This window comes from Pollicipes pollicipes, unplaced genomic scaffold (assembly GCF_011947565.3).
Source record: "Pollicipes pollicipes isolate AB1234 unplaced genomic scaffold, Ppol_2.1 Scaffold_4002;HRSCAF=4701_pilon_pilon_pilon, whole genome shotgun sequence".
Taxonomy (NCBI): Eukaryota; Metazoa; Arthropoda; class Thecostraca; order Pollicipedomorpha; family Pollicipedidae; genus Pollicipes; species Pollicipes pollicipes.
Window position 1 is genome coordinate 11,759,899 of NW_023596420.1, and position 14,031 is coordinate 11,773,929.

The 14,031-nt window shown below is 51.1% G+C and overlaps 1 protein-coding gene across 1 annotated transcript in view; it reads right to left on the reverse strand.

Moving 5' to 3' along the window:
* Window positions 1–1,134: 1,134 nt before the first annotated feature.
* LOC119093263 (DNA replication complex GINS protein PSF1) overlaps window positions 1,135–14,031 on the reverse strand; it is a 142,921-nt gene continuing 130,024 nt past the window's right edge. The window contains exon 7 of the mRNA XM_037216188.1: window positions 1,135–1,916. Coding sequence (XP_037072083.1) covers window positions 1,773–1,916 — 144 coding nt within the window. The 3' untranslated portion in view covers window positions 1,135–1,772. The remainder of the gene's footprint in view (window positions 1,917–14,031) is intronic.

A 14,031-nucleotide genomic window follows, 5' to 3' on the forward strand; every position in this document is an offset into this window, starting at 1 on the left:
ATGAAGTTTTATAATTCCGGTCAGCTGACGTTAAGACCCGCTCAGCCAGGTCCGCTCGCACTCGCACTGACACATCATCCAACTCGCGATACCGTCACAGTATCAACACCATTGGCGAGTCACCACAGGGGAAGCACAGGTTTTGGGGGAGAACGCCGAGGCAATCTCTTCCCACTAATGTAAAACGTTTCATCAACCTTTCCTGTCTTTCATCAGCCACTGCGAAAACCGTCCCTTTCCGTGTTTGAATACACAACACACATTCAGCCGGTGATTTCACCGGGTTTCCTTCGCAAACAATGCTCGTCGATTTCGAGGAATGTCGACAGTGATCTGGTAGAGCTGCTCATCCAAACGAAAAGACGCGTTTCGGAGGAGACGGAACCTATCACACACATGTTCAACATCACGTTCCAAAGCAATGCACACACCAAGTCCGCTGATGGATTGCAGATGGGTTCCGAAGCGCGCACATATAGTAGCGCAGTCCAGCCACCATTGCGTCTTCTCACGACCGAACAGCCGCTCTCGCACGCTCAGTGGCACCCGCGGCCCCCAGGGCCTGACGTCGCTCGCGGCCAGCTGGCGGTGCAGCAGAACTCAAGCTGTGGCCCATCGACCAAGAGAGACGGGGAACACCGCCGGTCTCCATCCTTTGCTTACCGGTAACTCCCCAGCAGCGAGCGGCCCTGTGCCACGATTTGAACTACGCCCCAACCGCGATCGTGTTCCGGGCGCCTCCCCTGGCTTTCGCAATAGCCGCGTGGCGAGGCGGAGCAGATAAGAGCACCAGTGTCCACGCGGGGAGTCCCGGGTCACGGGATCAGGTTTGGACAGCCGCTCGCTTTCCAGACGCACATGACGGCTCTCGGGTCGCAGCCTGCGGGTCCGAGCGCTCGCGTCACCATTCGTCCGGCGGCCCCGGAGCGTGGGAAGCGCGTCGGCGTCGACTCTGGTTAGCCAGATGAGACGGAAGGACGCGGATCCTGTCATCGCAGCGAAGAAACGTTGGATGCCCGCAACGGCGCGCTCTTCGGGAGGCGGCTGCATTGGATCGCGTGTGAATGGTGGGCCTCAAATCGCGGACGTATTCAGCACACCAGGTTTAGCTTCGAACGACACTGACTTTCCCAGATCAGGTGTATTTTCGCGTCGACCTTAAGCAATCATACAGCGCAGACCTTGGAGTGCATCCCGCCTACAAGCGCAGGCGTGAATTTCAGGATTCAACGACAGGCTGTCCATCCGTGGAACAAACCTATGACGCAACGAAACAGTGAGGAAGCCATAGTCACGCTGACTGGCAATAACCGTCGCTTCATGACTCCACCACCCTCAAACAGCAGTCGATGCTATTGCCCGACAAACGCGAGCCCAGCAGTCCATGGCGCGCAAGCCTTCAAACTGGCGCAGCGCGAGATTATGCGGAAGAGAACGCCGCCGCTGTGACGGCCCACCAGCGCCAGCGTCATCACTGCCGTCCGCGGCAGGGCGGCGAACGTGGGAAACACCATGCTCGTGGTCCACTGACGTCTGCAATCCGCCGTAGGGACACGGGCGCACACGGCGGTACTCGGCACGTGGCGTCACGAGTCGCCACGAGTGACGTCAGCAGCCGCCACGAATGTCAGCAGCTGACGCGCCGCCTCCTGGGTAGCGCTACGGCGCAGCGAAGCACGTCCGCACCTGAGCGGCGCCGACTGCGGCCTTCGGGCGCGTCCTTCGCTCGCATCGTCGGCGATATGCACGCGTGACGTAATCGTCTGACGTCATCAGTGCACTACGTGACGGAGCACGCCCTGCCGCACCAGGTGCTGGCATTGGGCGCGAGGCAGGAAGTGAATCGAGTTCTTCTTGAGCAGCACCACGTCGCCCTCGTCCGTCTCGAACTCGCCGTAGTCCTCCATGCAGCGCACCTGGCGGCCCAGGGCGGGTCAAAACACACTGACCTCCATGTGACAAGACGTGCTGATCTCATGGGGTCAGGACACGCTGACCTCCAGGGGTCAGGATGCGCTGGCCTCCAGAAGTCAGAGCACGCTAAACTCCGGGGGACGAGACACGCTGACCTCCAAGGGTCAGGAGACACTGACCTCCGGCGGTCAGGTGACGCTGAACTCCGGGGGCCAAACCACGCTAACCTCCAGAGGTTAAGAAACTCTGACCTTCAAATGTCACGACACGCTGACTTCCAGGGGTCAAGACACGATGACCTCCAGATGCCCAGAGGCACTAGAGGACACGGGCGCAGACACACCTAAAGGTCAAGAAACGCTGATCCCGCTGACCCTGGTGACGCAAGACCCTGAAGTGGTCAAGAGACGCTGAACCTGGAGGTTAAAACCTTGACGGTAAGCCCCATAACACATGTTGCAACATTCTTATTGAAAACAGCGCGGCACCATTTCGCAACCTTATGATTGATAACAAAGGCGCAAAGCGCCTATGGTATGGTGCCGCAATGCTCATGGCGTAACAACAGGACCCTTAACACGGTTTACAAGGGAGCTGGTCTGGCACGGCTTGGCAGATTCCGAAACGCACATAGCCCTGGTTGCCATTACCGGCGGTGGGGCGAGGAGGAACAGGAGATGGGCAACGTAGGAAACCTCGCCTCACGAAGGGAATTGCTTAAGCCATTGCATGCCGTGCTGAGGCGTGACAATAACACAGCATCAGGTGCAAGGGCGTTAACATCTTCCCCAACCAGCACTTCATCAACCAGTCACGTGGTCAGCCATGACACGGGGGCATCTTGTGAACGACGAGCAGCACGGGAGGGTCAGCCGCTTCCAAAGTAGCAGCGTCCCGCTGTTACTAGTTGCTGCCGTCCCCTCGCAGTCCGCCTTCCGGAAAAGCTTACTGGCCACGTCGCTGCCGACGCTTCAACCGCTGCGAGAGTTTACACATCAGAGCACGACGCACTGGCGGGGCGGCCCGAGAGAGACCATATCGAACTGAAAGACGGTTTAACGAACAGCGCTGAGCAGTTTAAAATTTCACGGCAGTCTCTTCAAATGGAATGCTCCATATTTGAATATACTGAAGCAAGGGCCAGAAATGATGAAATAAACTCACCTAACTATTGGTACACTTTTACGTGGAAAAGGCTGATCTAAACAACACAATTACCGTAGTTAGTAAATTTGGTCCTCGATAGGTCATTGTTTCAGTGCATCATCGTACCTCGCACAACATTGATTTAGAGCCATTTGACGGTTGTCATAACTGTAAATCGCGCTCACGAACACCAATTATGAACGACTCAACAATTATAGTTCGTTTGGCCCTAGTCCCTACATGGCCAAAAGAGTGACAGAATGTGGATGACGTTCTTATGGCGTTATGGACGCCTGGGTGACCTTGCAATCGTCTTAAGTCTGCACATCTTCGTGGGCGTGTGGATCAGAAACTAGGGGGGTTTAGCTCTTAAGAAGGGCAAGGCTATGAACAGCACCGAATGCTCTTCAAGATCGCTATTGCAGTTCATAACCCCATGCAGTTGTAGAACGCTGCCTTTAAGCAGCCCGAGCTTTGGTCTCCATCTTACTCGGAAAACATGCTTACGTAATGCAAGCTTGAAGTGCTTATACAAATCAAATCCTACCCAAACGACCACAAGATGTAAAAGGACTTTCCCAATTGACAAGCCACGTGGAAGCTGAGCATTCACCTGGCCACTGCAGAATACGAGACTCTAAGCCTACCTTCACGTGATACAAGAGATCTTCTCCAAAACTAAGTAACTCGCAATAAACCATTAAGTTGCTTTGGACAGTATGGTATCCGAAGCCCGGATCGATAAAACGCAATGCATCGTTCAGAATGACGTAACGTCGGTCGCCATCAGACTTCAGGATACCGTCAGAATGTGAGAATCACACCTCAGGATACTGTCAGAATGTCAGAATCAGACTTCAGGGTACCGTCAGAATGTCAGAATCAGACTTCATACCGTCAGAATGTCAGAATCATATTTCAGGAAACCGTCAGAATGTCAGAATTAGACCTCCGGATACCGTCAGAATGTCAGAATCAGACTTCAGGATACCGTCAGAACGTCAGAATCAAACTTCAGGATACCGTCAGAATGTCAGAATCAGTCTTCAGGATACCGTCAGAATGTCAGAATGATAAAGAGCGAGCAGTTACCTCACAAAAGGCCAGTTTCTTTTTTAGGACTTCACCATATCCAATGCCTGCCTCAATATCTTCAAATGAGGAAATGTCTAAAAACAAGCATCAAAGGGAAAGTTCCACATTTGAAGACACTGAGACAAACTTTACACATGATGCATTCATATCACTTCTGTTGCTCCGCTTTTAAGTATCTAAGACTATTCTGGACAGCACAATTCCATTATTTTGTAAATACGTTACCCAATACGTCATCGTTTGATTACGTCATGGAGCGTCTTTATGACGGTATATCGCTGCCCGACTGGTCGCGTCAGAATTGGCACTGTAGCGAACGGGCTGGCCCACTTGTAGTACTTCAACCTCCCGAGAGATGGCCGTGGCGGTGCTGGAGGTATTTGCTGAACCGCATATCGTTATGTGCCCCGGTTTTGGCCATTTCTAGTCGTGTCATTACCAAATTGCCCGTGACTTTTGCTGTTAGCCACACCAGACACGGACAACTCGATGATCATACCTTTTTTCTTGGATTTGAGCACTGCATAACCAATGGAGTAGCAGTAAACGCGTGATGTTTGCATGCCTGTATGACCTTGAAATAGTCCGCACGAAGTGGTTTACACAACTTAATGGGCGTCTAGCGCAAAAACAAGATAACTTTAAGTCTTCTACGGATAGGGCTGTCAGGTACATGGAGTGATCGTCAAAACGACGGCTATACCAGTTCAAAGCCCCATGCAAACGTGGAACACTCCCTGTAGAGGATTGCTTTTGCCACCAATCCTAGGCCAATTTGTGTTTTTTTGCTCTCCAGAGGACTTGCAGCATTTGTACACCAAGTCGGAAACTACCAAGTCATCTTATGTGTGCATAACGTAACGTAATGAAGTACACTGCTTGATTTCGCCTTAATGTACACCGCATCACTTGACTGCGACACACTGTCACCAGCGGAGCGCACTATGAAACACTCGTGCGGACAACTATCACGACAATCACGCCTCAACCGTGAATGCATTGCTGGAAATTCTTATGTACCTCAGGCAGCCTTATGCCGGAAAAATCAACCCTCACTTCTGCTGTGCCTCCGACAGTTGTCGGAACGGTCCACCCCTGTGTGCCACCATCTTGGAAATGGCCGGGGAAACCAAACCGCTAACCGCGTTTCGGTACCAGCGTCCGTGTTACGCGAACTGTTTACCGCGCGACGCAATTACAGCTATCATCGCAGAGCGTTGGATCGTGCGATGACGTGGAAACATCACTGTTTACCAAAGCGGGCATTAGTCTTCCAGCTACCGCGCACGAGCCGCAGCCAACCAGGCGCCGCTCGCCCGTTCCGTCACAGATGGAAGCAAGCGCTGTAACGACGGAGGTGTCTATTGCGGCGCAGGGGCCGTCTCACGGAGACACCGTTTGCACCAGGCTCCGGGGCGAACGATCCGCTGTTGTGAACTCTCGCCCGGCGGCACCCCGCCCCCTTTGCTGCCAGCCAGCCAGGTGACGGCTCAGGCCCGAGGACCGGGCGAGATACGCAACACAGCCATTGGACAGCGGAAACGTGGACACAACCATCTGCCTGCGTCGCGGCAGTCCCCCTGCCCTGTGTTTCGCCATGCCATTTCAAACACTTACTGGATGCTTGGTTCAGATCCAGGGAGTGCGCAGCGGGCATGACATGAGCCATGAATCCGAAGCAACCCGAGTGCAAGAGACTCCATTTGAAGCGCCGGTCAAATGTCGGCATTATGCAGAAAAATGTCGTAATTTGCGACAGTTGTCGTGCCCCAGGCTGGTTGTTCCACGCAGAGCTACATCATTTAGTTGTGCTTAAAATCTGCATCTTTGATATTATGGAGTGGCCACTTGTTTGATTGCCTGAAGTTAGTGTAGTGATATATCTTGAATATTGGCACTAGTGCATGCCAAAGGTGGTTGCTAATTGTTGTAATGTTAATTGCCAGATGCGACTAGGCACAGCGGGTATTATGCTTGGATTTTATTTTTATGAGTTTTTATGCTGAATTCGGTGCGATGCATAATAATTTCGAATGTTTCCTTTTCCAAACTAAAAGGAAAAACTAGACACAACGGGCACCCCGGCAGCTTAACCAGTTTCTGTGACCCTAGGTCAGATACTTGGTACCGAAACAGGCACTCACAGCATGTTCAGGAGAACACTTCTGCGCATCATATCGCAACAAGAAAGGAGAGAAAACCAGCCCGATTCTCGAGTTGCATTAGGCCAGATGACATTTACTGTCATGACGGCAGGTTTACTTTTGCCCTTTCCACTTGCATCAGTACTTACCACGGGCTGAGACGGACAAGGGCATCCTTCTGTCCATTGCCAAAACACAAGTGCTTCCAAACGACCAAACCAGCTGGCTAATAACCTCTACCACACTACACAACTTCACGACCCGAGACCGAGTCGATCTTACTTAAGCTGGAGTTTGCCCAAAGACCCTTGGGATAAAAAGCCTTGCTTCACATATGAGCAATGCCAAATAACATAGCACAGAGCGCGGCGCCATGCGCAGAGAATCCCTTGGCTATTTACTTCATAATGCGTCAAGTTATGGTACTTGGGCAAATACTACGAACTTTTGCGACGAGGGCATACAGAACACTTTGCCAGGATGCGTTAGTTATTGCAAGTTATTCATATACGGGCTTCACAGTAGACCTGATACAGTCTAACAACCCCACTCGTCTGGTCCCAATGCATGGTGTACTGGTGAACGTAGTATGTGCCGGCAGCGCATGTCGCGCTTTACGAATCTCGGTTGAGGTACGGAATACCTTAATAAATGCCGTAATAGCTTTGGTAGTTAGAAGCGCCGACCTATTTTGTGCTAATTTAGCCACATCCAATAACTGCATCAGTGTTTTCGCTTCTGGAAACCGCCTTCAATGCCCAACGCGCAGGCATAAACCATACTCCCGGCCTGGCAGTGCGTATGCTGAAACGGACGTAAGTGGCCACAGGACTTTTTTTACCGCACAGACATAAGCTTTTGATGAAATTTACGGGTAAGGAAACAACCACGGCGAATGATTTATCTTTCCTCGCGGAAGAATCCAGTTTATTTTCGCGTCAATTTCTGAACACCCGGTCCATTCAGTGTAACTGGTAAGGAAAAACACGCTGGCGAAGCTCACTGCGATGGAGAAGATCCTGCCAACGAATAACAGTGAGTGAGATGAAAAACTGTGACTTATTGAGATTCTTCGTATAAGTGACCCGTGACTGTGACTGTGCTAGCTTGCATTGACAACGTCCAGCAACACGTAGTAACATCACAGGGACGACAGGCCAGTTTGTCGCAGCAACACACGCCAAAAATCACGCGGCCCGCCGCAGTGGCACCGCGTCACGCCGCTCTTTGCCACGAGCTGTCGTCTGTTGGCGATGATCACGTCAAACAGAGCAGCGGCCGGCCGGTAGGGTCGGGGTGACAGTACTGCAGACGTCGGTAGGTCGGGGTGACAGTACTGCAGACGTGTAGTCCGTACGTGGACGTCAGCTGACGAAGCCGGTCACCGGGACAACCTGCCGTGGTCACAGCTGTCTCCGTCAGCTGACAGGCGTCAGCTGACGGACAGGCGTCTCCGGCGATTACCAGTGTGGTATCTGGGTACGTGTGCAAACATATGCTGCAGCTGCCCCTTGAGGTCATCGAAGTCGGCTGTCAGTTGTTGACTGGTGTTGGTAGGATGCCGGGAAGTAGACGGCATCAGTAGGCGTTTTCGTTTGTCTGTTGGAACGTGGCACCACAATATCTCCAGCTTCGATGCAGCAGTAGTCACTTTCGAGAGCGTCGGCAACGTTTGCACTTCAAAGTGGTCCCGTGTCAGAATCGCCACGGCACATTGACTGTACGTTCAGTTGCCCACTTAGTAGGTCCTTGGAGTTGACACCACCGTGCCGGCTCCAGCTGACACCGCCCCTGCGCCCGCGGTAGTGTCCCCTCCAGCGCCAGTGCCGGCGCGTCCCGGGGTCAGCTGGTCTGGGTTGGCCGGGCGCGGTGCCAGGGTCAGCAGACGGGTAGGTGGATCGACTACCATTGCCTGACTGGGCGCAGCCGTCAGCTCCCCTCGGTGGAAGCGCGCGGCCGCCACTGGCGCGCGGACGACCGTCAGCGGCGGCGCGAGGGCGCCCCAGGGGTGCGGACTGAGGCAGCCGCCCTCAGCACGATTGTCACCGCGATCCACAGTACACTAAGATCTCAAATCACTCCATGCATGCCGTGCAGGCGTTGCCGCGTACTCAGTTAGTCGCGCCCTCACTCACTCCTCTGGTCACTCGCTCGCTCGCAGCCAGCCATTCGCTCGGCTTACACACGGTCTCAGTCACGCGAGAGGTGGGAGGAGCGCCGACCTGCGCGTGCTGCCCGGGGCGCAGCGCAAGGCTCAATGTTTGAGCCGTGACTGACCTTGCCGAGGTCACACGTCAAGCTCTGGTTCACGCTTCTGTTGCGGGATCACTCGATATATGCCCACGATGCTATCACAAATATCCGAGTTTTAGTCAGCAAATGATACGTTTTTCGTTTACAGTGGCTCACCAGGAAAACAAGCTATTGATGTCTGACGTTCACCAAGACGTCATCCAAACTTGCTCCCAGGAATGGCATCAAGAATGTTCATAAAATTGAAGCAAAACTGCGTAATAATGCAAAAAAGAACATTTGATGAAAAGCAACGCACGCTTATATTGCTAGTTTTCTTGACTGTATATACAATTGATTTCTTTGGGTGTCATTTTCTTCGAGAAGAAAAACGACCTCCATAATTTATGTGAAATATATCTTATCATACACAAAGGTTAATTACATGTTATCATATATCAAGTTTAATTACATCTTACCATATATATCCTATCATATATCGTATATGATATAACATACACGTTAACATGACGAGCAATTTTTTTTGATAACGCACGACGTCCCTTGGCTATAACACAATCTTGTGCAGGCTGTGCGGGCTTCAGTGGTGAATCACGTTTTGTGCTACATAATCCGAGAAGTTTGGCATAGGTTCAAGCTATTACGGCAGTGAGAATTGTAATAGAATGCATTAAGAATAACGCCATAACCGAAAATGTGAATCAAAGGGATTACATTAACCTTGTAAACAAATACCCAAGAACGCCGCGGAAAGGGCTAAAACACACCGGCACATTTGGTTCAGCAAACATCTCAGGCACTGCCACGGCGACCTCTCGGGACACTTAAGTGCTGCAAGTGAATGGTAGGCTGGCTATTTTACACGGCCAGTTTGACAGCATCTCAATGTCATACAAGCGTTCCATGACGCAATCAAACGATGACGTATTGAGGACCGTATTGATTACATAAGTTCGTCCTGTCTGGAGAGGTCTTTTCCACTCAGAAGTATACCAATAATTATAAATGAGCTTATTTCATAACATCTAATGTTTGCTTCAACGTCTTCAAATGCGGAACGTTCCTTTTAAAGCCATTACTTCACATTTGAAGATATTAAAGCAGCCATCAGATATGATGAAACAGCCTCACAACACTATTAGTACCTTTTCAGTGGAAATGCTCTAGAAAGCACAATTCTCTGTTAAGTAAGTATACTCAATGCGTCATGGTGTGGTTAAGTCATCACACCTTGCACAATATTGATACAACACCCACTGAGGCCGTTACATCAAGAAATCGCGCTCACGAACGCCAGATATGAGCTCCTCGACGATTACAGTTTTTTTGGCTTTAATCGCCGCATGGCTTACGAATGGCTGGATTTGAATGACGTTATTCTGGCGTCATAAATGCCAAGGCGACTTTAAAATGCTCTCCCCGAAATACTCTCCCCATTTTCACGGGCGTGTAGCTCAGAAGCCAGAGGGGCTTTCGTCTTAAGAAGGATAAGATTGTAAACAGCACCGGAAGGTCTTCAAGATGGCTATTTCAGTTCCAAACCGCATATAAATGTCGAAAGCTCCCTTTAAGGCGCACACTTGCATCGGACTGGAATGGCCTGTGGCCAGCGGCAGTAGCCGTTCTCAAGGTCAGGTGACGTTAGAACGTGGACGGACCGTGTCGAGCGCTGCGGCACAGTAAACCTTCGATGGAACATCTTAACTTGACCATCACTTTTACCATTGGATTTGTGCAATCAGGGCTCATGCAAATACCGGTGCTTAACGTGAGCGTTGATCCCATAAATTTTTCCGATCAAAATGTTTGGAATAAGCCTTAAAATAAGTAAAAAGAGTACGACATTGGTTCGGAAAAAGACGGAATTCATACCATGTATGGCCTCCACTGCCATTACATGCCAGATGGGACATGATATATATATATATATATATATATATATATATATATATATATATATATATATATATATACACAAACTGGCGGCACTGCGAAGCATAATGGGGTGATTCTGGATAACAGGAAGTGGGGGGGGGGGCAAGAAGACGATATCAGAACAAAGGTTCAACGTCGGGAACCACAAATGGTTTCGCTGCCATTTTCACGACTGCAACATGTCGCAGCTTGCGATACCGCGCAGCCGCAGTATCAGGCATTGGCAGGTCTCAGGATGTACGAATGCGCGGGCCGACCGGGCCACCACGAGGGCAGCACCGAAACACGCAGAAACTGTGCAGGATTGGTGAACCAACCACAAATTTACCATCGGCATACACATTGACGCGTGTCTTTCGTCCCTGATCATGCCATCGGACATATATGGAAAAACCTTTGCGGTTGAGTACGGAAGTTGAGTGAAGTGCCCGGCCATTGCACCTATTTGCACAAATGCGCTTCACGCCACACCACTGGAATGTCGCGATGTCTATCATGGCTCTTAAGGCAATGGCAACCTGCATAACTTCTGACATCTACCCACGGTTAGAAGGACGGGGGAGCCGACATAACTGATAATATCTGCTAATGGTTTAAAAGGCAAGGGCAACCTGCATAGCTACATGAAACAATGCGGAGAGACTTTTGTTTGGTCTCAGCGTGAGTCAGTACTGACCGTGCTGGGGTGAACTCGCTTTACCTCACTGGTGTGAGCACAGCTCACTTTGCGATTGATTTGTTTCATACTCCACATCTGAACCATCCGCGCAAAAAAGTCTCGAACACGTCTTGCTTTGACATCACTGACGGAATCAAGGGCATCTGAGAATTCTATAAATTGGATGCCTTCCAATCGCGTGATGAATTCCACACATTGAAGCAAGTCCTATGTAGCTCCTTGAACAGCGGAGACAGTTTCTACTTTCGGCAGCCAGTCCCGGTCTGCCAGTAATGCTATTTGAAATCTCATCTTTTTGTAAATATCGATACAACTACAGTTATGTCTTAAGACGCAGCCCCATAAACTAAAGAAGATAAATTTCACGGCATTTTCATTCAAGTTTCAAATTATCTGCAGTACTGCGATGCGAGTGTACATTAGATTATCGTAGAAAACTCAACTTTTTGCAAAAGCGAAACCGCCTTGCACAACATGGCGCGATACATGTTGACGGCTTGTCGCCACAGTGACACGAACCCAGCACCGTTTAGAGGAACGAACGGACAGTGGCGGTGACAGAAGCGTGGGTCGAATATGCAGCCAGCCATGACGGGCACCCCAGCGCGTAGCAGCGATTTCGGACGATTTAAGGATTTCGTAATGCTTTGGTCAATCATCGATGCCACATGGTATTACCATTTCGTCAATTCCGTCGACTGAAGTTACCAGGCCTGGGCAAACACAGGTTGTCATTGTTTAAGAATCGTGACGTGTGAATTGGCACACAAAGACCCCGTCAGTAAATATCTACCAGCTCAAATCCCAGCCAAGACGGACTTTCCAATCCACTGACGGCACAGTCTAGGTGGATTTCCATAGGCGTAGAATCGTATTGGCCCACCTCCTGGCCTTATGGCCATGATGAAAATCAATGTACCACTAGTGAACGTGAATCGAAATGAAATGATATTGGAGTGAATAATGATGCAATGCAATATAATCATGAAAATACTATAAAAAATACAAAATAATGATTTTATGCTGGTGGCGACGGCAGCACGCACGCACGCACGCACGCACGCACGCACGCACGCACGCACACACACACACACACACACACACACACACACACACACACACACACACACACACACACACACACACACACACACACACACACACACACACACACACACACACACAGACCAAAAACAAAAGAAAAAAGCGGTAGCGTCATAGGGTAGGGTAGGTCGTGCCCGACATTGCGGAACGTTAAACCTCCACCGCAATATTCTGCCGTGAATACGGAATTTCACCAAAGGATGGTGGTGCCAGGACTAAAGGAACATACACTGGCGAGCGCAGGTGCCTGTCCAAATACATCCAACTTGGAGGACAGGACAAAATGTTACAAACAAAATTATAACTGCGATTTATATCACCTTCATGATGTGTTAGTGGCATTACAACTTCCGCGGGTATTTCCCATCGCATGTTGGGGCGTAGTGTTTCAAAGGTCGTTGAGTACAAACACTGGGGCTGTCCCCGTCGCATATCTCGGAAAAGGATGCATTGGCGGAATCGGCTGCAGTATAGTAAAGCCAACAAGACACGTTGTGAATGGGAGTTTCCTCGCCCGGTTCTCCCAAAGCACACCTTTTCAGATGCGCCACGGGAAGAGCCCCGTTGGCCTCATCTCACCGCATCCCATCCTATCTGCGCTCGAAAACAGGACCGAAGCATGCCCAAACTGTGCAGGATGGTGCAGGAGCGGCAGTGAGGGTCAGACCAGCCCAGTCGGGCGCGGGGCGCACTGTGGACTGTCGGCCGGGACCAGCCCAGTCGGGCGCGGGACGCACTGTGGACTGTCGGCCGGGACCAGCCCAGCCGGGTGCGGGACGCACTGTGGACTGTCGGCCGGGATCCAGCCCAGTCGGGCGCGGGACGCACTGCGGACTGTCGGGCGGGACCAGCCCAGTCGGGCGCGGGACGCACTGTGGACTGTCGGCCGGGACCAGCCCAGTCGGGCGCGGGGCGCACTGCGCACTGTCGGGCGGGACCAGCGCAGTCGGGCGCGGGACGCACTGCGCACTGTCGGGCGGGGAGCGTCATCCGCTGTTGCCTTGGCAGGTCCGGGTAGGTACAAGTGTCAAGAGGAACGCTGTCACCTCTAGTGGGCACAGACGCTGGAAGTTTTTGACGGTGGGTTCCGGTACTGCAGTGGTTAAAGGAAGTGATCCACATTTGTCTGCAGCTTTGAACTGAAATGGTCATCTTAAAGACACCTCGGTGCAGTTCACACCCCTGCCCTTTTCAAGACCTAAGCCCCTCTAGTTTCTGAGCTGCACGCCCGCGAAGGTGTGCAAACCGTTTCGGGAGGCAATTTCAAGGTCACCCGGGCATCCCTAACGCCTTAATAATGTCTATTTCATTAGCCATGCAGGCATCACGGCCGAAAAATATAATTGTCGATTCGTTCATACCTGGCGTTCGTGCACGCGATTTCCTATCACGGCCGTCAGTTGGCTCTCAATCAATGCTGTGCAAGGTACGACGACGCAATAAAAATGACATATTGAAGAGCAGATTGACTAACTAGAGAACATGCCTTGTCTGGAGCAGCCTTTTCCGCTTAAAAGTACACCACTAGCTATAAGTGAGCATATTTCATCATTCTAATGGTTGCTTAAATGTCTTCAAATGTAGAATATTGCATTTAACCTGCGCATCTGGGAAACTAGAGGCGTAGAGTTCGATTCTCTGCGGCGTCCGCTCATCTTGTCAGAGTGTAAAGCAGGCGACGCCATGGAGCATCAGCCGCTAGTTGCGTCGCGAGGACTCAATGACGACGACGGCTGCCGGGCGGGACTCTGTGACTAGCGA